We start from the raw sequence: 27,101 nt of genomic DNA, 5'->3' as shown, positions 1-27,101 counted from the left end.
GGGATATTACTCAGCCATCAGAAAGGATGAATCCCCAACTTTTGCCATCAACGTGGATGGAACTAGAGGAGATTATGCTGAGTGAAATAAATCAGGCAGAGAAAGCCAATTATTATATGGTTTCACACATAAGGAATAGCACGGAGAACATTAGGAGAAGGAAGGGAAAAATGAAGGGGGAAGAATTGGAGGGGGGAGATGAACCATGAGAAACTATGACTCCAGGAAACAAACCGAGGGTTTTAGAGAGGAGGAGGGTAGGAGGGATGGACGAGCCCGGTGATGGGTATTAAGGAGGGCACGTATTGATTGGAAGAATGGGTGTTATACACAAACAATGAATCATGGAACACTATATCAGAAAGCAATGATGTACTGTATGGTGACTAATATAACATTTTTTTTTAAAGTAAATCATTTCAAACCGGAAGTGCTTTTCTAAGAGGCTACAGAAGGCATCTGTATAATCTAGAATTTAAATTCACATGATCCACATTTTAAAAGATGTTCATTCCATTCACTTTCATCTATCACAGTTGAATAGGTTTTGATATTTTTCCCTTAAAAATGCTGATAACAGAAGTTCATATAATAATTAATTCTAAGATGTATATTGCCTGAGAGATTCGTTTTCTAAATCTGTTATTCAGCCTAAAAATAGTAAAGAAAATTAAAAAAAGAAAACTTACACTGAAATAGTTTGCACCATCAACTCTAGTGACTGGTTCACACTAATGAAACTAGGAAAATAGTATATCTATATAGTTCATATAATAAATAAAATGTAAGCACAAAGTATTTCAATACATAAATAAAAGCTTTACACATCCAAAATATGGTGTGTGTATATATATATATATATATATATATATATAATATATCTGTAAAATTTAATTAGCTACTATAATTATTATAAATTACATATTATTTCAATATAGAAATATATTCTCTCTAATGTTTTAAATTTTAGGGATAACTTGAATGGTGCTGTTATGGAGAATAATTTCATGTACTAAGCTTTTTAATAATTCATTGTTATTAGTAATTCAATGGAAGGGTATAACTGATAATATGAGTAATTTCTTAATTATGGCAAAAGTACTGGTTGAAGGAATATAAAGACAAAGACAGTGGGCCATTTCCGTAGAAGCAGTTAATACTGACAGTCAATAGAAAGAGAACATATTTCCAATATGGTGGGTCTTTGAGGACCAGCTCTGTAGGATGGTATGGGCCGAACAGTAGGGTTTCTATGCAGGCAAATTATTAGGTGACCATCTCATTTCATTACTTACAGAAACTACTTTAGGAGAATTCTTCCAAGGCAACAATGTATTTTAATGTGTCTGGAAAGTTAATATATCTACTGCTTCTCAATATTTCAAAGTCTGTATGATAAATATACCTTCACTTTAGATATTTTAAAACATGGTCTTTATATCTACCAATTTGGACAAATTAATGACTTACGGGTAATGGAGAGATAGTTGAAGACATTTATTCTGCTCCTCAAGTAAAGGTGAGGAAAAGTTATGGTTATGTTTAACGAGAGACTTTGCTAGGTAAGCACTGAAGGGCAGGAGGCCAGTACTGAACACATACTAGTGTTTGCCCATTTTATCATTTTGCCCAGATGGATCAGTTATTCAGAGAGATGTTTTTAAATAACTGGGCTATTTAATGAGAAGCTGTAGATAATTTTAAAGTGGTTTGAGAAAATCCATTCTTTCTGAAAGTTGATGTATAGTGTTTTTATCTATCTATCTATTATTGTGTTGGGGGATTTCTAGAGTCCTTGGGTTATTATCTCATTCTTGTCAAATTCATATAAACTTTCCGGTAAAGAGTACACCGTGAGTTAAAAATCTCTTACAACTGTACTTACTTTCAGAAAGTATATTTCTTCCTACAGCTTATTAGGAAATTAGTTTACAAATATAAATATAAATTAATTTTCCATTCACATCTTATTCCCATATATTCCATGACATATAATCACTTTAACATAGCATTTTTGCTTCAGATTTTATCTTCTAAATAAAGCCTCCAATTTGGGGGGTAAATATACAGTCTGATTAAAATGTTTACACATGTTAAATATATAGAGTATATAACAATTTAATTGCTAGTGATCCACTGATACTTATTTTCTGTTTCTTCTTTTTGGGCTCTTTGTTCTTCTCAGTGATTTGCTGCAGTCCAAAATGTTATTTTTTTGACTACTTGTTGCAGAAGTTTAGGAGGTAATAAAGATATCTGACTTTCTAAAATTAAAGCATTTTTGCCAATGCAGTCAAGGCATGACCTGTAAACAAAACATAACAGAATTGTTAGTTTTGAACCTGAAGTTATAAAATATTTATAGGTAAGTATTCTTCATAAAAATGATTATAAAATTTTTACATGATAATGTATTTCCTCTGTATTGTTTGGAACATGAGAAGATACACGTTCTTCCCAGAACACCACAGTAATTGCGTATTTTTATAGCATAGAGGCCATATCTGGCCAAAATCCAATAGAAACAGAAATTACAATTTACCATGGACCATGCGTAATGTTATTTAAGCAGAAAAGACTCAGACTTAATATCAAAGCAGTGTAGTCTATAGCAGATGTTTTTTTCATTTATCCTTCCAGTCCAATAATCATTTAATCTTCTCTGAGAACTAATCTTTTTCTTCTATCACCCTAAGATGAATTATCTAATAACCATTTTTATGCCGCAGGACCCGGTCCTCCCCCTTCCCCATTCTGTAACTCACTGCACTGGCACACTCCACTTACACTGACCCAGGGAGAACAGGTCTGAGGAGAGGAATGAAGGGAACAGCAATATAGAAAGAGCCCAAGAGAGACCACCTAAGGTCCACCCTTTCTGGGTACCTCGTTCACTTGTTGCCTTTGATTCTCCTAGACAGTGTGTTCTTCCAAATACAGTTCCCTTTTTATCTTCAGCTATGTTGAAGAGGATTTCATATTTTAAAACCAAGAGAAACTTGCTTGTGAACTATCAAGAAAGCATCTATTTCAATGGATAAACTTTTTTTTAAAAGATTTTATTTATTTATTTGACAGACAGATCACAAGTAGGCAGAGAGGCAGGCAGAGAGAGAGGAGGAAGCAGGCCCCCTGCTGAGCAGAGAGCCTGATGTGAGGCTCCATCAGAGGACCCTGGGATCATGACCTGAGCCTAAGGCAGAGGCTTTAACCCACTGAGCCACCCAGGTGCCCCAATGCATAAACTTTTAATCAAAAAGGTAAGTAAATCTTTTTAAAATCTTGTAAAGATAGATTCATTTGATTCTGCTGTAGGTAACCCCAGTTGTAATTTTATAAGGACTTACACTCTAGATATTTCAATCTTCTTCCTTACTTTCATGAAGCCTTTTTTCTCTACCCTGTGACAACTCTAAGGAGAATGAAAAGCAAATGACACAAATCCTACACTTGACTTAAACTTAACTTAGCCACTCTGGTAACACAAGAACTCCTGCACCCCTACCACAACCATGGGGAGGTGGAGTGGAGAGTCAGATGGACTCCGTCATTACTGTTCATTCACTGACACAACAAGTATTAATTTGTGTACACAACTTAGGAAGAGGAAGCCCAATTTTGAGGAAACCCCCATTTCAACTTTTTTTTTTTTTTAAGATTTTATTTATTTGAAACACAGAGAGAAAGCATAAAGGGAGAAGGGAAGGAGCAGACAGAGAGGAAGAAGCAGATTCCCTGAGCAGGAAGCCTGATGCTGGGGCTCCATACCAGAACCCTGGGATCATGACCTGAGCCAAAGGCAGATGCTTAACTGACTGAGCCACCCAGGGGCCCCCGACTATTTCACCTTCCAAGGAGATTACAATTTATTGAAGATAAACAATGTTGTGACTAGGATAACATGAAATTTCCATGCCAGGTACAGGATTCTAGGGGACTCAGAGAGAAAGAATAACCAGGACAACTGCAGCAAGGAAAACCTTCCAGATGGGACGTCCAAGCTGAGACCCTGAGGGTCTCAACAAATAAAAGTATTCCATGATAGAGGAACCACACCTGCAAAGCCCTAGAAATGAGAAATAAGATTTATTACAGAAACTGCAACTGAGAGGTTCAAATATAGCTCTGGCAGAGTATGAGGGGTCAGGGGACATGCGAAGAAATGAGGTACAGAGATCCATGGAGGCTGGGAACATCATGGTAAGGAATCTGCAGTTAGTCTAAGGGCATCACAGTGTAAAATGTGCATTTGCCTTGATCCACCAACATCCTTTGTAGGAATTTCCTCCTGAGAAGATATGCAAGTTTTCCAAAAGCATATACAAGAATATTATACACATAATTTTTTATAATAGCTCCAAATTTTAGATATCCTGAATACATATAAATAGACTAGTAAGTAAATTATAACTTCCACGAAATAGAATACTGTATAGCCATTACAAACATAAATGTAAATCTGTAACTCACTGAATGATTATATATCTACATAAAATATGCCCACAATCTGAGTTTCAAAAGCAGACTATAAACAGGATGCATAATCTGACCCTTTATACCCAAGTGAGTGCGCACACACACACCCTGTGTATACTGCTTTCGCTAAGGTTTGAGGGACTTCTTAGCATGGTTAAATCAACAACATTTTTCATTTTAAAGTGTGGAAGGAGAAACATCAAACTGCTAACAATGATCATTGTAGCTAACAGCTTTTTTTTTTTTAACCATATATTTTTTCATATTGTATGAGTTTTCTTGGTAGACACATTTTATTTTTTATCAGAATAAATAACAGGTATTTTAAAACTATGTATGTAACGGCGTGCGTGTACGATGCGCAGGACCCCCCAGATCCATCAGATCATGTCAGTTCTCTGAGAGGAGGAACCGCGGCGCACCCATCCTAGCCGTCTTTCTTTCCCCCACTGTCTCAACACCGTAAGTGCTAATGTCTTCTGACTGAAATTTTTAAAATAAAGAGAGGGCTCTGGCTGCGCTGCGGGCGGCAGGTTGTGGTGGATATGCCTCACACTAAGCCACTCAATTCCCGCTGGTTTAGTTTTAAATTCAAGGCTTTTAAAACAAAGACTTTTTAAAAGTCACCTCCACACCCGAGGTGGGGCTCCAACTCACAACGCCAAGATCAAGAGTCGGGGCTCCACCGACCTGAGCGAGCCAGGCGCCCCTTTTGCAGTCTAGCTCCGGTGCTGGCCTCGGGGAGATGCAGTGCTGGGGCGGGGGGTGCCCCGGAGAAGCCCGCGGGGGGCCGCCTCCGTCCCAGCCGCCGACACCGGCGCCGGCGGCCTGCGCTCCCGGTTACCCGCGTCTCTCCGCCGGGGCCTCTTCCCCACCACCGCTCCCCGCCCATCCGAGCTCCGTGCTTTCTGGAGCAGCGGCCACACGGCCAACACCCTGCCCGCGCCGGCTTCCTCGGCTTCCTCGCTCTAACTGCTCTCTCGGCCGCGGCTCCACGCAGCCTTCCGGAGAGGAGCGCAGCCCGCCCGCGCCTCGGCGAGCGCCGTCCAGGGGCTGCGGCCGCTGCTCGCGCTCCTCGGCGGCCCCGGGGCCGCTCCCTCCGCCGGCCGGGCTCGCCTCTGTTAACCGATTGCTTCTCCCCGTCCCTGCGGACTTCGTGTGGAAAACCCGTTTGGTCTTCCGAACCTCACTCAGGACAGAGCCGCCTCCGAGATCTTCCACGTCCACCCTCTCCTGCAGCGAGACCGGAGGGAGCAGGCTCCCCGCTGCGCAGAGAGCCCAAGGCGAGGCTCGATCGCAAGACCCTGAGATCGCCACCTGAGCCGAAGGCAGAGGCTTAACCACCCAGGCGCCCCCGGCTTTACCTCTTTTTGCTGCCCGCCCAGTGCGTCTGCACTTCGTGCTCTGGCCCGCAACTGGACCCCTCGCCCCGCGGGCCTCGGTGACACTCAGCTCCCACAGGGGCGGACTCGGCGCCCCGTCCTTCCCGCGCGGCACACCCCGCAGCCTAGTGTGGCTGCAGCGGAGGCTGTGTGGGCTGACCTGCCCTCCCGGCCCGTTCTCTTCAGCCTCGGCGGGGCCGCGAGTGCTCGGCTGTGTGACCGGGTCCTCGACCACACCTTCTCCAAGCCACCGCGGAAGGGATCTCCAGTCTTCCCCGCGCCTCTTACCTTCGTATGTCACCTCTCCTCCTTCCCCGACGACCTCACTACCAACTACAACTTTCTCAGCGCCCTGTCCCCCACGCCCCAGCCAACAAATTCCTCTGCCTTTATATTCCTACTTCCCTCATTTTAAAGCATTCTTTCCTCAACAACTGATTCAGTTAGCTGCTGACTAAAATCCATCTTCTCAAGACCCTGCTCTGACAATTTTTCCTTCATTTTCTTGCGCTTCCAACAACTGGCTGCTGCTTCCCAGCATATAAACAAATACAGTCACCTTTCAACAGTGACAGGGTTAGGGGCACCCAGGTCCCATGCAGCAGAAAAATCCACACATAACTTTTGACTCCCCCCAAACTTAATTACTAATAGCCTACTGTTGACTGGAAACTTTATGGATAACATACTCAGTTAATATACATTTTGTATGTTATATGTTATATACTGTATTCTTACAATAAAGGAAACGGGGAAAAAAGAAATGTTACTAAGAAAATCCTAGGAAGGGGCGCCTGGGCGGCTCAGTCCTTAAGCGTCTATCTTCAGCTCAGGTCATGATCCAAGGGTTCCTGGAGTCGAGCCCCACATCAGGCTCCTTGTTCAGCCGGGAAGCCTGCTTCTCCCTCTCTCACTCCCCCTGCTTGTGTTCCCTCTCTTGCTGTGTCTCTCTCTCTCTCTGATAAATAAGTAAAATCTTTAAAAAAAAAAAAAAAAAAAAAGGGAAGGGCGCCTGGGTGGCTCAGTGGGTTAAATATCTGCCTTCCACTCAGGTTATGGAGATCAAGTTCCGCATCCCTGCTCAGTGGAAAATCTGCTTCTCCCGCTCTCCCTCTGACCCTTTCCACTGCTCATTCTGTCTCAAATATTTATTTAGTATTTATTAGTCAGAGAGAGAGAGGAGAGGGAGCACAGGCCGACAGAGTGGCAGGCAGAGGCAGAGGGTGCAGAAGGCTCCCTGCCGAGCAAGGAGCGGATGTGGGACTCGATCCTAGGACTCTGGGATCATGACCTGAGCTGAAGGCAGCTGCTTAACCAACTGAGCCACCCAGGCATCCCTCAAATAAATTAAAAAAAAAAAGAGAGAAAATCCTAGGGAAGAGAAAACACATTTACAGTGTTGTGTGGATTTATGGGGAAAAGCCTGTGTACAAGTGAACCTGTGCACCTCAGACATGTGCTGTTCAAGGGTCAACGGGCTCCTCACTCTTCCTGTAGCCTTGGTGCTGCTTGGGAGAAATGATCCTTATGATTATGGCCAAACACCATAGCACTTTTAGATCCAGATATTCTGTGACCTCTTTACAGTTAGTAGTCTCTCTGTCTTCAGTTCTTTCCTCCCTCCGTTTTTCATTTCTCATTTCCAGTATCTCTTGGCAGTATCTCCTGGTTCACCTTTCACTTCCCTGGTTATTCTCTTGTACCTCTTTTCCTCTAACTCCTCAGATATTGAGTTCTTAGCGCTCAGTTGTTAGCTTCATCCTTTTTTTTTTTTTTTTAGATTTTATTTATTTATTTGACAGACAGAGATCACAAGTAGGCAGAGAGGCAGGCAGAGAGAGAGAGAGAGGAGGAGGAAGTAGGTTCCCTGCAGAGCAGAGAGCCCGACATGGGACTCTATCCCAGGACCCTGAGATCATGACCTGAGCCAAAGGCAGAGGCTTTAACCCACTGAGCCACCCAGGCACCCTGTTGGCTTCATCCTTACTCTTAAAATTCTTTTTAGGCAGAGCTACACATGCCCATTTATAATTCAGTGATTCTTTTTTTTTTTTTTAAGATTTTATTTACTTCTTTGACAGAGAGAGTACGCACTAGTAGGCAGAGTGGCAGGCAGAGGGAGAAGCAGGCTCCCCAATGAGCAGAGTGCCAGATGTGGGACTTGATTCCAGTACACTGGGATCATGACCTGAGCCAAAGGCAGGTGCTTAACTGATTGAGCCACCCAGGCAACCCCATGATTTTTTTTTTTTAAAGTAGGCTCCCTGCACCAACATGGGGCTTGAACTCATGACTCTGACATGAGGACCTGAGCTGAGATCACGAGTTGGATGCTTAACCAACTGAGCCACCCGAGAGTCCCTATCCTCCAATGATTCTTTATGTCTATCACAGATATCTCTCCATATACTTATCTAGTTAATGAATAGCTCCATTAAAGATGCCATAAGTACTTCAAGCTCAAAAGGTCCCAAACCAAATTCATCTTTCTAAGCCATCCCACCTTCATACTCAAACGCATCTTCATAGACTCCCTATTACTAATTCTTCCCTCTTCTTTTCCTACCAAGCCCATTCTACCTCCATCCCTTCACCAGCCCCATGGCCACTTTCAAGATCAGTCCCACACTTTGTGTTTGACCCCTGTAAGACTCTATTAACTTTCCTTACACAGTCATATAACCCTCTAATCTCTTATCCACATTGTTCTCAAAGGAGCTTTCTTATTTGTAATATGATCATCTCATTCCTCTGCTCCAAATTTTTCAGTGGTTCTTGATCTCCCACAAGATAATGTAAATTCATCTGCATGAAACACAAAGACTCTAGATGATATACGGTTTCTGATTTCTTGTCCAATTCCCTACCTCATGCATATGTCTGGGAACGCTCAAGAATTCAGTTTCCAGGACATATATATTTGTGTATCTTGTACTAACACCCTTGCACTGCTTGTTTGTAGCAAACTGTCTCAAACTTTTCCTCTTCTGCAAAGATTCCCCTACCCCTCACCATCTTAACCACATGGGTAGAAGGTCTTCTTTGTCAGTAGTCCTATTAACTTCGTATATGCTTCTCTTAAAACAATTTTATTTTTCTTTTACAGTTGTTGAACACCTGCCTTCTATATGACTAGCAATTTAAGGGAAAGAGCATGACTTTTCACTTCATAGTATAGTGCCTTCCCATGGCAGGCACTTGAATACTATATTGTTTGGTCCCTGCGTATAAAGAACTTACAGTCTACTTAGTGAAAGTAGTTATGTTCACAGCAAAAGTTAAGTAACAATACAAGACAGTATAATCATGACATCTGCACTTTAGAACTATGGGGCACCTAGGTGGCTCAGTAGGTTAAGCCCCTGCCTTCGGCTCAGGCCATGATCACAGGGTCCTGGGATCGAGCCCCGCATCGGGCTCTCTGCTCGGTGGGGAGCCTGCTTCTCCTCCTCTCTCTCTTGCCTCTCTGCCTCTCTGCCTACTTGAGATCTGTCTGTCAAATGAATAAATAAAATCTTAAAAAAAAAAAAAAGAACTATGTTGGGGTCTTCCAAAAATTCCTAAGTTCAGGCCCTGCCCCAGACAAATTAAATCATAACACATGGGCGGGGAACACAGGCATTACTACTTTTTGAAGTTCCCTATGAGATTATATAACATGCAGTCACAGAAGGAACCATTGCAGTAATAGAAGGAGGGGTCGGTTTCTCTCTCTCTCTCTCTCTCTCTCAAATAAATAAAATCTTTAAAAAGCAAAACAAAACGGAACAAACTTGGTCACTGAGCAACTTCTACTTCACTCAAATCCTTCCTCCTGACCCTCACAAGAAGAAATGGGATTTTTTAAAAAAGATTTTATTTATTTATTTGACAGAGAGAGAGAGAGATCACAGGTAGGCAGAGAAGCTGGCAGAGAGAGAGGGGGAAGCAGGCTCCCCACTAAGCAGAGAGCTCAACGAAGGGCTGGATCCCAGGACCCTGGGATCATGATGTGAGCTGAAGGCAGAGGGTTTAACCCACTGAGCCACTCAGGCACCCCAAGAAATGGGATTTTTTTTCACTATCTTCCAACTAAACCTCGTATATACTCCTTTTAAAGCAAGAATGTATGAGCGAAGGCATCGTAAGTCACACCACCAATTATAACAGCTTTGGTGTTAAAAAAAAAAAGAGAGAGAGAGAGAAATTCTACTAAATTAATTGCATATATATGTGTGTCTATTATTGGACACACTCTGATTTCAGAAAAGTTAAAATATGAAATATTTCAGGCTTAGAATCAAGGAAATATAGTAAGTTTAATATTCCCATATAAAAAATATGCTTGTACTATATATTTTAATTTTTAAAAATCACATTGGTGTATGGTTCACTATTGTAAGTTTGATTATACTTTTAGGAAGATATAAACATTTTCCTAAATTCAAATCATAAACTACTTGAAAAGTTATCACACTTCTCAAAAAGGAAGATGAAAGAAATTATCATATCTTAATAGCATATACATATCATATCTTTTTTTAAAAAATATTTATTTATTTGACAGACAGAAATTACAAGTAGATAGAGGCAGGCAGAGAGAGAAGGGGAAGCAGGCTCTCCACTGAGCAGAGAGCCCGATGTAGGGCTCAATCCCAGCAACCTGAGATCATGACCTGAGCCGAAGGCAGAGGCTTTAACCCACTGAGCCACCCAGGCACCCCCTACTTATCGTATCTTAATAGCATATAATTACATGCTATTATACCTTAATATAATATATTAATATTTATTTTATATATATAGCATATACTAATAAGATATGATAATTTCTTTCATCTTCCTTTATATATATGTATATTTGTATATAGCATATATATATATATATATATAATGAATTTACTTACCTGAATAGTGAATAAGGCTGTGTTTGAAAGATCAATAAATCATTACAGTGGCCCTAATCAACATAAAAAAAGAATTACCAAGGTGTTTAAAAGAATAAAAATGCATTAATAATTTAATATTTTTATTTTGTAAATGTAAAAGAAATTATAAGCACAAATAAATCTCTCCCCCTAGTTATTCATACACACACACACAAACCATACATATACACACACTGCTAGCCACACAAACTTTGGTAGGCCACTACCATTTCTCAGTGACCAAGTTTTTACCTAACCACAACATATACAACTGCAAATTTAAAATTCAGATACATGTTTTTCTCTTAGAACAATGAGCTCAAAATGAGAAAAATAGTGATTTTCAAGCTTTTTTGTTTTTAAGGATAACTTTTCTCTTCCAAATGACTCTTACTTTAAAATCTCTTTATCTTGTCTCTATTTTCCAAATGGTCCCAGGAGTCCCTGGGAATTCTTCATTTGGAAATCTCAGATCCCAGAAGATTTTTTGAATAATGATTCTCTCATCTAAAAGTTAATGTGGAAGAATCAACAGAAAAATGTCCCTAATCCTTTCAAATAAGCCTTTAGAAATTCATAATTTATGATCATGATTTTAATCAGGATTCCTGTTTTAATGATAAACTCTGTATCCTACCAATTTCTAGTGCCAAGAAAAAGAAGACAAACCACAAAATTCGCTTTTCAATTAAATGCAAAGTCGTGGTTTTAATCTTTTTGTTGAAACACTGAATTCTCACCCAAAGAAAGTTCTCAGACTTTCAATGTATGAAATGTTTAAATTGGAGGCTTCAAAACTATAAAGTAAACCAAATCCCCTGGAGAGAAGCCAGCTCATTTCAGGGTTCGCCACTTGGCAGGCACAACTCTGGAGATAACTATGTCTAGAAAGATGTCAGGGAGAGTGCTGGCACCAAAATGGCTGGATTCTGGCTGGTGCCTCCTGTCCCTGCCAGTTCTGAGTCCCGCTGTTCCCAGATGTCCTACACAAACCAGAGCAACCAGTCCTGAGCTGCTGTCCCATCACAACACAATAGGAGCGTGGCCACCTTGCTCTGAAATTCCCAAGGTGCAAGGAGTGAAAGAACAATACTCTCCAAATGCTTTTCATTTATTTATTTGACCTTAGTTTTATCAAATTTTAAAACTGCAATGCTTTACTCTTAAATATAAGGTGGGTAAAGCTGTGGCAAAAGACACATAAAGTAAAAAGAAAGTACACTTAAAAATTTCAAGCTACTTTCTTCTTGATGGGAGAAGTTAGCATTGATTTTCCAGTTATTAGGTGAGGTACCAATTTCATGGGGACTTACTACTATACTTAGTAGTTTACGTATACATTATATATATTCTTATGAAATATCAATTATAACTTGGAAACATTTTAATCTAATAAAATTGCAAACACCCATACTATCGTGAGACTCAGGAAAAGAAGGTCACCTTTTAAAAGCTCTTAATAACTTGGCTAATGAGGTTTATCATTAGTCAAACTAATGAGTTTGATTTGTTAACTCAAAATATCCTGAAATACTTCACAAAAGCTACTCATTCTGAAGATTAATCACACTATCAAGTAACATTTCATATTCTCCTATATTTGGCAATGTGGGAATAGCAACAATTCTGCTGAATAGCCATTTAGTTAGAAAAACAAAACCACTCAGAGGAAATAGTTAGATGTGAAATTTTCTTACTGTATCCAAGGAAAGTAAATCATCTTTGCTCCCACCAAATACCATTATTTCATTTTCTTTCCCCAAACAGGCTGTATGCCATAACCTATAATTGAAAATTATAAGCAGAGTAAAATACTATGAAGAAGGAAACTATATATGACATATAAATCAATTTTAAACTGCACAACTTCACATTTAATCTATTTCAAAATGGGCATGATTGAATTTGAACTTTTGGCATATCCTAAAAGAGATTTTGAAGATTCCTCTAGAATCACTAAAGCATTAAATTCTCATTAAATCACATCAATTAAGGAGATGACCCCTAATAATTCTTTTCTATTATATCCCCCAACTTTTTTCTAGCCTCTTTATCTTATAGTTATTATCAGTGAAATAAAATTAATTTAAAAGGAACTGATCATCCTATTGCTGAAAAATGGAACTTTCCCCTAATTTTCTTATTATTATCTGCCACGTTCCTGTTTTCATCATTTTTGGCTTTTCTTTCCTGTTCTCTGTTCCCCATCCCCTAACAAACCCAAGTTGGCCATCCCTTCACGCTAACAGTGTCACACTACTTATCACTCTGGGCACAGAATACCAGAATTGTTCCTTATTTTTCTGTCTCTAGTCTCTCTCAGCTACACTTGGCTGTTAAATAATATTTCTGAAATGTTTTTAACCACGGACATGTCCTGATCAGGAAGCAACTGTGCCATTTTTCTCAGCCTCATATATATGATCAACAATTATTTCTTTTTCTCATAATTCTTAATTCTTGGCCCCTCCCCCTGCAATGAACCCTCTCTTCCTCCCAAGTTCATTATTTGCATCCCCTAAGAGAAAAGCTGATCTGTCTGTAGGCTTTTGCTCACCCCATTTCTTATGCTTAAGATGATAAGTCATTCTTTCAGGGCCTTAAGCACAGGTTCAAAATCTCCAGGAATCATCCAAATACCCAAACAAACCGGCTCGGTTACCCTCCCGGGTTAGCACCTTTGAAGATTTCCATGTTTATTTTATAATCTTCTGACTTACGACAGAAACTGCTCTATATACTACTTTAATTATCTCATGTGTGGATCTTCTAAAGGTCACACGTGAGGTCCTTAGATCAAAACTTGCCAGTGGTGTGCTGGAAGGAGCTTACCGGCTCGGTGAAACCAAGTCTCTGTCCAAATCCACGTTCAGTACCATCTCAGTGGGAGCCTGAAATTGGCCATGGTGGGCACCAGAAAATACTACAAATTAGGGCTTTTTGTTTTGTTTTTCCTGGAAAGCAGTCATTTAAGCCTTTACCAGCACACCACTGCAACTTGGGAAATCTAATTATATGCTTCTCCTTAAAAATGCCTAAATATGGTATTTTGCATCCAGTGGGGGGTCAAAAACTCTAATTAACAAAAGGAAATGCAAAAAAACACTATAATGTATTCAATTATTAAATAAGTTATTTCGTAGGAGTAGAGCATCTAATGTTCTTTCAGAAATGGTCTGATAGTTCATAGTCATCTCCAATTTCACATAATTTAAAAAGCATAAACATATGTTTGATAAAATTCAGTACTTTGGGGAGCTCTAAATCTCAGGACAAAAAAGTACATGTAAAGTTCTCAATTTTAGAAGATAAATTGAGAATTTTACAAAGTCGTTGCTTTGACTCTGAATTTTGATGACTTCCCTTAATAGACCAAATTATTGAAGCAACAGACACCCCAGTTACACATTATCACTTATTTTATTACCACATCACTTATTTTTAGGACATTCATCCTTTTCACTTAACTCCCACGAGTGCAAACAGTAGGATTATGCACAATTGGCTACATCAAGTACTTTCCTCAAACGATCACTCACACATTCAATGACAGTTGCACTCGGCACCCAGGATAGAACTGAGTCATAAGGGATTTTGTTTCGGAAATGCTCTGCCCAATTCTCCAACTTATATGTTAGAACATAAATTGATATAAGTCTTCACTGACACCCAGATTATGGTGTGAGCTTGGGGACGAGGAGTTGGATAAAGGAAATGGACTACAAGGAACATTTAATTTCTGGGAGAGGAAGGCCGTGTGTAACCTCGGCAACAATCATGGGATCCATCAGGAAGTACTGGAGGCTCCATAAGTCAATGCTATGTTGGACTTCTTCTATAGACATGTTATTAAAAAAGGTCCTTGCTGACAGCTATTTATCCAGGCAGTTAGATATGGCTAGAGAGATGGCCTTTCAACCACGCCTTGCTCTAAGATGCGACCTGGAGAAGAGAGTGCAATGCTACAAAATGATGGTTTTCGACCAGGGCTGATTTTGCCCCCAAAGGACATTTGCCAATATCTGAAATAGTTTGATTGTCACAACTCCAGATGTGTGTGTGAGGGGGGCACAGTACTACTAGGCTCTAGTGGGTGAAGGCAAAAAATGCCACTAAACACCCTCCAGGGCATAGGACACCCCTAGTAACAAAGAATAATTTGGTCCAAAATGTCAATTGTGCCGAGGTTGAGAAACCCTGCTGTAGGATTACAAGAGGAGAATTGGGCCATTTACATTTCAAATTATAACTTGAAACAGCACAAAATGTATTTAGATGTTAATTAAATTCTCACTCATAAAAAATTAGTACACATACATATATATATATATATATGTTCTCCTTACACTAAACTGTATCCCACCTGTTCTCCTCCTCACCTCATACCTGAAGATAGATCTGCCTCTGTCTTATCTGCCTTAGGGAAACTCTGGCCTGGACTTCATCATCGAAGAACACTGGAAAGCCTTTCCTGCCTTGATTTTGGTGACATCTAGCTTGCAACCTGATGTTTGTCTATAGACTGATAGTTTATGTCCTCTCACAGCTGCTCTAAACTTATCACCTAAACATTCTAATAAAGCATATTATTTACATGACACATCAGCTGAATTCAAAGAAATCTCTTTACATAGCTCAGTTCTAACTAATATCATTATTAATAATAGTTGTGTTGCTCTAAATACTTATTAAGGATTGAGTTATAAAATAGGAGCAATTTAAAAATTAAACATATTCTTACTAACATTTTGGTCCAAAATTACTGCAGTCATACATTCAAACAACTGAAAGAGAACTAAGAGCTTTTCTAGTCCAACTCCCTCATTTCGCAGCATGAAGAAATTAATGCTCAGTTTTGTTAAGTGACTTTCCCAAAGCCAAAAAGCTAGTTAGCCAAAAAGCTGAGCAAGGACTAGAACACTGGGTTCCCATATTTTAATATACAACTCTTTAAGTTAAAAATGCATTTCAAAAGATCGAAATTGCTAAAATAATACATTTCAATGCATTTTTATACATGAAAATATAAGAATCATGTATGTAATTATGATAAACTCTGTTTTATGCATATTAATATAAATATAGACACTGAAAGATATACAAATTCCTTTATGCCTTTATCTCAAGTAAGTTACTTGTCATTTATTAAACTTCTGAAATGCACATGACTCAGTTAACTTGACACTTGTATACATAATCTATAGCAAAAAAATTTCTGAAATACATGGCATGCAAAAGAGTAAAATCTATTACTAACTGTAATGATTATAATGTGTTGACTCTGAATTTCCTAAGAATTTATTTTTATTATACTATTCTCTCAAATTAGAAAAAAAAGTATTACAATTCTAATATGGTTTTCTTTGTACAGTTGACCCTTGAACAACACAGGGGTTGGAGCAGTGATAGCCCCCAGAACTGAAGATTGACATACGATTTTTGGCTCCTCAAAACGTAAGTACTAATAGTTAACTGTTGCCCAGAAGCCTTACCAATAGCATAAATCCAATTAATACATATTTTGTATGTAATTTGTATTATGTACTGTATTCTTACAATAAAGGAAGCTAGAGAAAAAAAAATTATAAAAAATGAGTAAATAAATAAAAAGCAAAATCAGACCTACAAATACAGAGAACAAAGTGATGACTGAGAGAGGAAAAGGGAGTGGGGAGGATGGGCAAAACAGGTGAAGGGGATTGGGAGATACAGGCTTCCGGTTATGGATGAGTAAATCGTAGGAATAAAAGGTACAGCATGGGAATACAGTCAGTGACACTGTAGTAGCATTGCATAGTGACAGATGGCACCTATAACTGTGGTGAGCATAGGTTAATGTATAGAGCTGTTGAATCACCATGTTATACCCCTGAGACTAATGTAACATTGTGTGTCAATTACTCACATTTTAAAAAAGAGAATGTTATTAAGAAACTCATATGGAAAATACATTTATAGTACTGTGTTTATTTTTAAAAAAATGTATGTAGTAAGTGGATCCATGCAATTCAAACTTGTGTTGTCAAGGATCAATTGCAGTATGATCATACATTGTTTCTACAACTTTTACTCTATAATATACGACAAATAATTTACATGTCTTTTTTTAAAAATTCATATTAATGACTACATCAGTTAATTAAAATAATAATCTTCCATCTATTTGATCAACATTAAAGTAATCTTCTAATTAAATTGCAAAAAACCTCTTCTAAAAACAAATAACTACTAAAGCCAACCTCATCCTTGTCTACTTATCAAAAATATTAACATATGATACTTCCAATTTCTTAGCCTTTTCATATTATCAGGCAAGATTACATTTACATAAAAGTAACATTTTTAAGTATGCAAACATGGATGAAAACAGAATAGACCATATCTAACAATCAGACATAATTAAAATGATAACTACTTAGGTAACATCTAGCTTATTTGAAAGATATCTTTCTTGATTATTTACAATTTTAATGTCAAACACTATAAAATCAGTGCTATATTTTAATACTTCAGAAATTCTTAACTATTTTACTAGTCATTAACTTCTAGAGTTACCTGGGTCTTGTTTTAGGTAAGTGTGTAAGTTGTTTCCAACCATTTGTTATGACATTATAAATCCAACCATCACCTGCAATTATGACAGTTCAGAAAGTAAGATTAGGTCTTTAGTATAAAATTTAAACCTTTTCCTATATGCTATATTTATATATATATGTACATATATATGTATAAATATGCTATATTTATACAACTGTCTTTTTTTGTGTGTATATATATCTTCTCACAAAAATTTTCAGAGATATACACAGGTAGAATGACCATGATAATGCACTCTCACATACCCCAAATTCAACAACTATCCAGGTTTTGTCACACATGCTCCATTTATCTCTTTTTTGTTATTCTTGTGGCTCAGTTACTCTAAAGCAAATCTTAGCTCTCCTGTCATTTCCCCCGTATATACTTCAGTAAACATCACTTTAAAAAATATATCGTTTACAGAACAACAATGCCGTTATCTCATTGCCACAATGCCATTATCATAGTCAACAAAATTAATTCTTGGTATCACGTAATACCCAGAAATTAAGCTGGGTCTGTACAGGAGGTCTCTGACTGCACTAAGTTAGGACAGGGAATTCCCCACATGTCCGTGACTAAAAACACCAAATAGGAATTAAAAACATTAAAGCTCAGGGCGCCGGGGTGGCTCAGTTTGTTGAGCGACTGCCTTCGGTTCAGGTCATGATCCTGGACTTCAGGATCGAGTCCCGCATTGGGCTCCCAGCTTCTTGGGGAGTCTGCTTCTCCCTCTGACCTTCTCCTCTCTCATGCTCTCTCTCACTCATTCTCTCTCAAAAAAATAAAATCTTTTAAATAAATAAATAATAATAATAAAAACATTAAAGCTCAAAAGACATGATATTAAACAACCCCTACTGAAACAAATAGATGTTAGTTTTTTATTAGACTCCAAATCTCTTTTAATTAAAAACCTTCAAATTGGAGAAGCATAATCATTTGCAATACTTAATACCCCTACTAGAAACTCCTCTGTTTCCCTAGCCAGCCTCTGGAATCCCTTTGTTGCTTGACAAATAGTTGATGATCAATAAATTGCTGTTGAAAAATAAAAAGTTGTTTCCAGATCCTATATGGAAGTGTATAAATCAGGTTTCTTATGAAAACCTCTCTAGTCATAGAAAACTGAGTTAAGAAAACACAAAACACCTAACATCAAACTAGAGCGTGGATATTCTTAAGTCATTTGTCTATCCTGATGCACAATTTTACTGCTGGAAAAACAAAAACAAAACCCCAGCATGACAAAACCACAGCCATTGGAATCAGCAATGACAGGAGTTTAAAGTTTCTGGCTAAGCACCTTCCTTTATAGTTCTGGAATAAAAAAAGGAGCAACTGGCCTCCCACCTTATATTTCCAGAGCCTTCTGGGGAAGACTGTTCTTCTAATCCCCATTCCAGGCTACAATGTAAGTATCTGGATCAAAAATCAGGAAGGCACAGAACCACAGAATATTACAGTTGAAAGGGGCTTTAATTCATCTAGCTTCCCACCTTTCCTTTTCTATATACCTAGGAAACAGGAGAACGTGGAGAGCCAAAGGTACTAAAGCAAAGGGGTCTTCTAATTCTTTTTTTTTTTTTAAGATTTTCTTTATTTATTTGACAGAGAGAGATCACAAGTAGTCAGAGTCAGGCAGAGAGAGAGAGGAGGAAGCAGGCTCCCTGCAGAGCAGAGAGCCTGATGTGGGGCCTGATCCCAGGACCCTGAGATCATGACCTAAGCCAAAGGCAGAGGCTTAATCCAATGAGCCACCCAGGTGCCCCAGTCTTCTAATTCTTAATGAAAGCATACAGTTGGGGATAAATGTAAACCAGAAAATGAAAGAAAGAGAGAAAGGAAGAAAGGGAGGAAGGGAGGAAGGAAACTTATATATCAAATACACTTAAGAAAAAAGAATGAGGTAATAATTGTAAGCTAAACTTTAATTGACTTACTTAATGGAATATTGTCTGCACTTAGTCCACCAAATAGAAAAAGTTTATCATCAGCTATTGGTGTTAAAGTATGCCATGACCGATGTTTGGGGTTTTCTCCATTAACAGGAATCCTGTGGTAAGGGGGGAAAAAATCTAGTTACTGTGTTAGTCAAAATGAAAGTTTCCTCATACTTTTCTAAAAAGCTGCTTTTCCTATCTCCAGCTGCATTAAGATTAAGATTTCAAAAACATTCTTAGGGTGCCTGGGTGGCTCAGGTCAGGATCTCAGGGCTCTCTGCTCAGCAGGGAGCCTGCTTTCCCCTCTCTCTCTGCCTGCCCCTCTGCCTACTTGTGATCTGTCAAATAAATAAAATCTTTTTTAAAAAATTCTTTAATGATGAATTTAAATTCATCTAATTCTTAGATGAATTTAAATAATCTTTTCATTTAGCTCTATGCCACTTGGTCACAGAACACAAACTGAAAATTACAGTCAGTTCCCAGTGCGTGCTTCATATCATGTCGTTTAATCCATATAACTTTTTAAGTTTTTCAACATAATTATTTTTTATGTCTGTAACTTTTTACTGTGGGCCCATGTTTAATTTTATATTTTTAGCTGATTTCCTCAAGGATATTATGGGATTTGGGTGCTGTTGCTTTTACTTTGGTTTACTTCCCTTACAATTTCCCAAAGCTTCTTTACCTGAAAATGCTAGCTACTCTAGCTTCAAAATAAAAGTATGCAGGGGCACCTGGGTGACTAAGTCAGGTAAGCAGCTGCCTTTGGCTCAGGTCATGGTCCTAGAGTCCCAGGGTAGAGGCCCATGTCAGGCTCCCTGCTCAGTGAGGAATCTGCTTCACCCTGTCCCTATGGTCCACGCCCCTCATTATCGAGCTTTCCCTGTATCTCTCTCTCAAATAAATGAATAAAATCTTTAAAATAAATAAATAAATAAATAAAAATAAAATAAAAGTAGGTCTGGGTGGTTCAGTCGGTTAAGCGTCTGCCTTCTGCTCAGGTCATGATCCCAGGGTCCTGGGATTGATCCTGGCATTGGGGTCCCTGCTCAGTGGAGAGTCTGCTTCTCCCTCTGCCTCTCCCCCAACCCACCCTGGCTTGTGCTCTCTCACTCGCTCACTCTCTCTTAAATAAATAAAGTCTAAAATACAAAACAAAACAAAAACAAAGACGTCACAAGAAAAGAACATGACAGACCAATATTGGTCATGAACATAGACGCAAAAATCCTCACTCACCAAAATATTAGTAAATCAAATCCAAAAACTTAAAAGAATTATACACCATGACCAAATAAGATTTATCCCCAGTATGCAAGGCTGTTCAACACTCAAAAAGCAGCTAATGGAATCTACCATATCAATAGGCTAAAGAAAAATCAAATGATCATATCAAAAGCAGCAGGAAAATAGAAGCATGGCTTCCTGCTCATCAGGGAGTCTGCTTCTATCTCTCTCTCTCTCTCTTTCCCTCTGTCCCTCCTCACTGCACACACACACACACACTCTCTCTCTCAAATAAATAAATACAATCTTAAAAAAAAAGTTTGCAAGCCATTCCAGGTCCAGGATAAACCTCTAAAAATTTCAAATACTGTCCTATTCTTAAAGAAATAAAAACACAAGTTCAAAAGTTTAACTTGTGAGGTAAGGGGATACGATACCATTCTCCAGCATTCTGGAATGTTCCAGAATAATATGGGCCATTTGTAAAAGATATAATTATTTTTTCCAAAATGGAAGTATTTTCATGGTTTGTGTTGGCTATAAGAATCATTTTGGTTACAAAAGATTCAACAACCACAAAAGTAATTTTTTTCACAAAAGTATTTTTAAAAAGGAGAGTTCTCTTATAATCCTGTCCTCCAGCGATGCGAAATAATAATAATTTGGTATATATCTTTCTAGGTTTTAATGTACATATAAACATATTTATTAAAAAATATAAATGGGGGGGTGCCTGGATGGCTCAGTGGGTTAAGCCTCTGCCTTCGGCTCAGGTCATGATCCCAGGGTCCTGGGATTGAGCCCCGCATCGGGCTTTCTGCTTGGCAGGGATCCTGCTTCTTCCTCTCTCTCTGCTTGCCTCTCTGCCTACCTGTGATCTCTGTCTGTCAAATAAATAAATAAAATCTTAAATATATATATATATATATGTATGTGTATACATATATTTTATATATATATAAAAATGGGGGGCGCCTGGGTGGCTCAGTGGGTTAAGCCTCTGCCTTCGGCTCAGGTCATGATCTCAGGGTCCTGGGATTGAGTCCCACATCAGGCTCTCTGCTCGGTGGGGAGCCTGCTTCCTCCTCTCTCTCCACCTGCCTCTCTGCCTGCTTGTGATTTCTGTCTGTCAAATAAATAAATAAAATCTTTAAATATATATATATATATATATATATGGATCATATATTCTGTTCTTCAACTTTTTTCATTCAATTAACATGTTGTAGAGTATTTCTGTAAGTATAACTTCCTTTGGTAATGGAAGCATAGTAGCCACTGCGCAAATGTGCAATAATTTAAACAATCCCCACTTGGAAACATGAGGGCTGACCTCCAGTTCTTGCTTTTACAATAATGTTGTAACACAAATCCACACATGAGCACGCATCCAATTATTTATCTTTGGAGAAACTCTGGATCAAAGTAGAAATTCCATTTTATGTTTTTTTTTTTTTAAAGATTTTATTTACTTATTTAACACAGAGACAAAGAGAGAGGGAGAGCACAAGCAGGGAGAGAGAGAAGGTGGCTGCCCGCAGAGCAGGGAGCCAACAAGATGGGGCTCAATACCAGTACCCCAGAATCATGACCTGAGCCTAAGGCAGATGCTTACCTAAGCAGGCATCCCTGGCTTGCATACTTGTTTTTTATTTTACATTTTAAACATATTGCCCCCCTCATTTTACATTTTAAATATATTGCCAAACTACCTTCCAGAAAAACTGTACCAATTTATACCCCCACTAATAGTCTTGTTATAAATGAGCACACCTTGTTATTTATAATTATTTTTTATCTGATAATTGAAAACTATTATTTTTAGTTCCATTTCTTTGATTGTCTATAAGGTTGAACACCTTTTAAAAATAATTTTGGGGGGCATGTGGGTGGCTCAGTTGGTTAAGTGTCTGCCTTTGGTTGGGGTCATGGTCTCAGAGTCCTGGGACTGAGCCCTGTTTGAGGCTCCTTGCTCAGTGGGGAGTCTGCTTCTCTCTCTCCCTCCCCTTACTCATGCTCTTTCTCTCTCTTTTAAATAAATAAATGAAATCTTAAAAAAATAAAGTAATTTTTGCCCATTTGTATTTCTCCCACGAGTTGCTCATTTATGTTCTTTGTCCACTTTTCTGTTGGATCATTTGTCTTTTTCTTACTGATTTTTTGTTTAAAAAAATTTTTTTTTTAATTTTATTCACTTATTTGACAGACAGAGATCACAAGTAGGCAGAGAGGCAGGCAGCGAGAGAGAGGGGGAAGCAGGCTCCCCACTGAGCAGAGCGCCTGATGCAGGGCTCAATCCCAGGGCCCTGGGATCATGACCTAAGCCAAAGGCAGAGGCTTTAACCTACAGTGACCCAGGAGCCCCTCTTACTGATTTTCTAAGTTCCTATGGCTTTAAGCCCTGTAAAATATACTGCAGGGGCACCCAGGTGGCTCAGTCAGTTACTCATCTGCCTTCAGCTCAGGGTCTTGGGATCCAGTCACACACTGGGCTCCCTGCTCAGCAGAGTCTGCTTCTCCTTCTCTCTTTGCCACTCTCCTCACTCATGCTTTCTCTTTCTTTCTCTAGCAAATAAATAAAATCTTTTTAAAAATACTGTAAATATGACTTTTAGTTTTTTGTTTGCATTTTCCAATTTGCCTTTTAACTTTGGTGAAGTTTTTTTTTTTTTTTAAGATTTTATTTATTTATTTATTTATTTATTTATTTAAAGGGCACCTTTCTGGTCAGTCAGTGAAGCATTTGTCTTCAGCTCATATCATGATCTCAGGGTCCTGAGATCGAGCCCCATGTTGGACTCCCCTTTCTGTTGGGGAGTCTTGTTTCTCCCTCTTTCTGCCTCTCCCCACTGTTCGTGCTCTCTCCCTCTCAAAAATATGAATATTTTTAAAAATAAAGATTTTAACTTATATATTTGAGAGAGAGCACAAGCAGGAGAAGAGGGAGACACAATCTCCCCTTGATCCCAGGACTTGATCCCAGGACTGCAAGATCATGACTGGAAGGCAGACACTCAACGGACTGAGCCACCCAAGCACCCTGGGTTTATAGCATCTTTAAAAAAACTTTCTCCATTGCAAGATTTCAAAGATAATCTGCTATAATTTTTTTTTGGCCATTTCAATTTCATTTTTAATAGTATTTCTATTTTAGAATAATATATAGCTCTGATTCCATCTCATTACACAAACAGCTGAAGTGATAGCTAAATAGATTTATTCTATTGTTAAATATATCCTTTGAACCACAATTAAAATCTGGCTTTTCCCTACTTCGTTATGTTTACTTGTTATGACCCCAATAAATTGTTCCTTCATTTCTTCTTCTGACCAGTTCTCAAGAATACTTTGTACAAAACCAGTACTTTTACATAATCAATTTTCAACTGCTGGTATTCTCATGTTTTATTTAATTTAGTTAAAGAACAAACTCTGCATTTAAATCTGTATATTCCTTGCTTAGACATATGATCTGAAGGAAAAAGATACTAGTTCAGTTTTAGAGACTCAGATTTGGATTATGATCCAAAAGACAGAGAGACAGACAGACACACACACACACACACATGCCTTTTGATTAAAATATACTTAAATCTCATACTTACCTTCCAGACCAAGTCCAGGTATCTAAGTTCAGATAGTGCAAATCATTCATCCTAGTTTGCTAAAATAAAAGTGTGTTAAATTAGTCTGTGTTTTACATCCTTCATGGGCTAAAATTTTGGTTTTAAAATAAGTTCAGATTAAAAATAGACATCTCCATTTTACCAAACATCAGAAATTTAAATATTGGGGAAAAATGCTAAGTGTTAATAAAATTAATCTAGAGCTACTCAATTAATTTATCGGGGGGGGGGCGGGGAGGAAGAAATGGGTTTAAACTAACAGGATTTAAAGGTTCAGAAATTTTAAAAACTTTTCTGGTTATGCACTGATATGAAGGATTCTCTTCACTAACCCATGATTCATAAATCATCATGATTCATGTATAGTCTGTTTATGGGATGGAAAATAAAAAGTTACCGAACAGGATTTTAGTATCTTGATAATTTGAATAGTCTATTGTTCCCCCAAATCAGAAAATAATTTATGTAAGTAGAATCACACATAAAAATACCATTTCCATGAAAACACTAACCAAAACACGTCCGCCAAAGATATAGCCCTTATTTCCAAGAATGGCACACGTGTGTGCAGCTCGGGGCTGTGGAGGAACTCCACCCTGCAAGCAGAGATGAGAAAACAGAATGCAAAACCTTGAAACATGTCTAAGGAAGTCCCACTCCTACGCTCAGTATGAGAAATACCTGACCGCCAGATCACGATTACCTCTGTAATTCAATAAAAATCCTAAGGCAAAATTTCATTCTGAGTAGTAATAATTATAGACAAACAGTGTTCTTCAAAAATGAAATTTAGGGGTGGCCCAGTCTGCCTCTTGGGGGGGGTCTGCCTCTTGGTTTCGGCTGAGGTCATGATCTCAGGGTCCTGAGATGGATCCCTGCCTCCCAAGGGCACTCAGCAGGGAGTCTGCTTGAGATTCTCCATCTTCCTCTCCCTATGCTCCTCCCCCGCTCTTAGGCATGCTCTTTCTCAATAAATAAATCTTAAAAAAAAAATGAAACTTATTTACTCAGAGCTTTACTTTTTAAAGTGTTTTTCTTAACTACCTGACACTATTTAGCAAAATAAAGTTTCACATAAATTTCAGCTTGAACTATAAAGATTTAAAAATCAAATTAAAAAGATTCTCTCTCTCTCTTCCCCCTTCCCTCTTTTCCCACACCCTTTCCCCACAGAGTTCATATTATGAGTGAGTAGTACACAATGATCTCAGAGACTCTAAGAAATTACATCCGCCCCCTCAAACTCTTGGGAGTCTTAAATCCTCAATAAGGACTTCACTCTTCCCTTAAGCCAAACATTGCTTTATCACTTACTAAAACTCTTCCCATTAACTGGTAACACTTTTCTATACTTTATTTTGAAAAAATATAGATCTCTTTTCCAAAGAAGTTTGGATTGGTGGGAAAAGAGAGATATAATGGGTAGATGAATGAATGAGATTTAGAGGAAAAATTTTCTGCATAATTTCCAAGTGTTCATGGTGGGTGCCTTTGTGTATGCATTTCATTCCAAGTTCTGAAAGAACTTTTTCAACATTTTCAGAGCATTGTCTCCTGAATGTGGGCACAGGACATTTAAGCTCTACAGCCAATATCATAACTCTCAAGACTTTTCACGCTTACTCGAATGACTGTCCTGAAGCCAACACTGGAAGAAATAATTCAGATATTAACAATTTAACACTTATATAAGTGAGAAAGAACCTTTTGAAATTTGATTCTTAGTCATTCCAGCAAAACACAATCATTATTATTACCCCATTCCTGATCTGAAATTTTGGAAAAATTATTCTACTATATACACATTGATAATGAAATAAATACCAAACTTCTGTCAAGTGCATTTATTAGCCACCTAAAGTTTCTGAATAAACTGAGTTCACGTAATTCTAAACAAAAACAAAGAAATGGTGATCCCAGGGTCCTGGGATCGAGCCCCGCGTCAGGCTCTCTGCTGGGCAGGGAACCTGCTTCCCCCGCCCCCCCACCTGCCTGCCTCTCTGCCTACTTGTAATCTCTGTCTGTTAAATAAATAAATTAAAAACAAAAACAAAAACAAAGAAATGGCCTTTGCATTAATCTGTGTGTCTAATTGTTTAAGTAATGCTCAATGCTTATTAAGTTGCTTGAAATAGTGAAAACAACTCGAAGATTACTAGTATATTGCTCTTAAGGGGTAAAAATCCCATATAGAAAAAACACTTTCAACCTTTCCATTTTATAGATGACACACTAAATGGCTTATCTAAAGTATACAGCTCTTATAGGACAGAATTAGAATGCAAACCCAATTATTTTTGACTTTGACACCGATAATTGGTACACCCTCCACGCTGCGATCCCAATATTGGGAATAATGAAGTATTTTAAGAACATCTCTAAAAAATGAAGAGACATCCAGGCACAGCCATGTGAGAATTTTCAATAAAATATAAATATAAGAACTCATCAATAAAATATAAACAATATAAGAACTCATTTGAAGAAATCATCAGAGAAATTACACTGAAAATCTTGGTAAATATGAACTGAAATAGGGTTAGGTGTGTGTAAAATGTTGAAGAAGGCTATAGACTGAGGTAAGAAGAGAAAGAAGGAGCCCAAGAACTAATTACAAGCTACCTGAGCTCCCTTATCCTCAGGAGCACATTCTACTTTTTTTATTATTATTATTTTTTAAAGTAGGCTCCAGCCCAATATGGAACATGAACTCACAACCTTGAGGCCAAGAGTTGCATGCGCCACTGAATGGGCCAGCCTGGTGCCCTGACAGCAGCATATGCTACAAATATGCCTTCAAGAGCTGCAGACTCCCGGTTTTTCTCTAAAGAAGTAGAGGCAACAGATGCCTGAGAGAGATCCAGGATGAGTTTCAGTAGATCCAGTCTCAACACGGTTTCTTGGCACCAGCTTGCGGACATAAAATTATCTGAATAGAGATAAAATGCTTTTATTTCA

The 27,101-nt window shown here is 38.4% G+C and overlaps 1 protein-coding gene across 1 annotated transcript in view; it reads right to left on the bottom strand.

Moving 5' to 3' along the window:
- Window positions 1-1,680: 1,680 nt before the first annotated feature.
- Window positions 1,681-27,101, bottom strand: part of KLHDC1 (kelch domain containing 1) — a 51,391-nt gene continuing 25,970 nt past the window's right edge. The window contains exons 7-13 of the mRNA XM_059371275.1: window positions 24,656-24,739; window positions 24,123-24,181; window positions 19,288-19,400; window positions 17,321-17,393; window positions 12,463-12,547; window positions 10,745-10,797; window positions 1,681-2,305 (exon numbers count right to left, since the gene is read on the bottom strand). Coding sequence (XP_059227258.1) covers window positions 2,182-2,305; window positions 10,745-10,797; window positions 12,463-12,547; window positions 17,321-17,393; window positions 19,288-19,400; window positions 24,123-24,181; window positions 24,656-24,739 — 591 coding nt within the window. The 3' untranslated portion in view covers window positions 1,681-2,181. The remainder of the gene's footprint in view (window positions 2,306-10,744; window positions 10,798-12,462; window positions 12,548-17,320; window positions 17,394-19,287; window positions 19,401-24,122; window positions 24,182-24,655; window positions 24,740-27,101) is intronic.

Source organism: Mustela nigripes, chromosome 13 (assembly GCF_022355385.1).
Source record: "Mustela nigripes isolate SB6536 chromosome 13, MUSNIG.SB6536, whole genome shotgun sequence".
NCBI classification, from domain to species: domain Eukaryota; kingdom Metazoa; phylum Chordata; class Mammalia; order Carnivora; family Mustelidae; genus Mustela; species Mustela nigripes.
The sequence above is the reverse complement of the archived record's forward strand: the minus strand, read 5'-3'. Positions and strand labels throughout refer to the sequence as shown.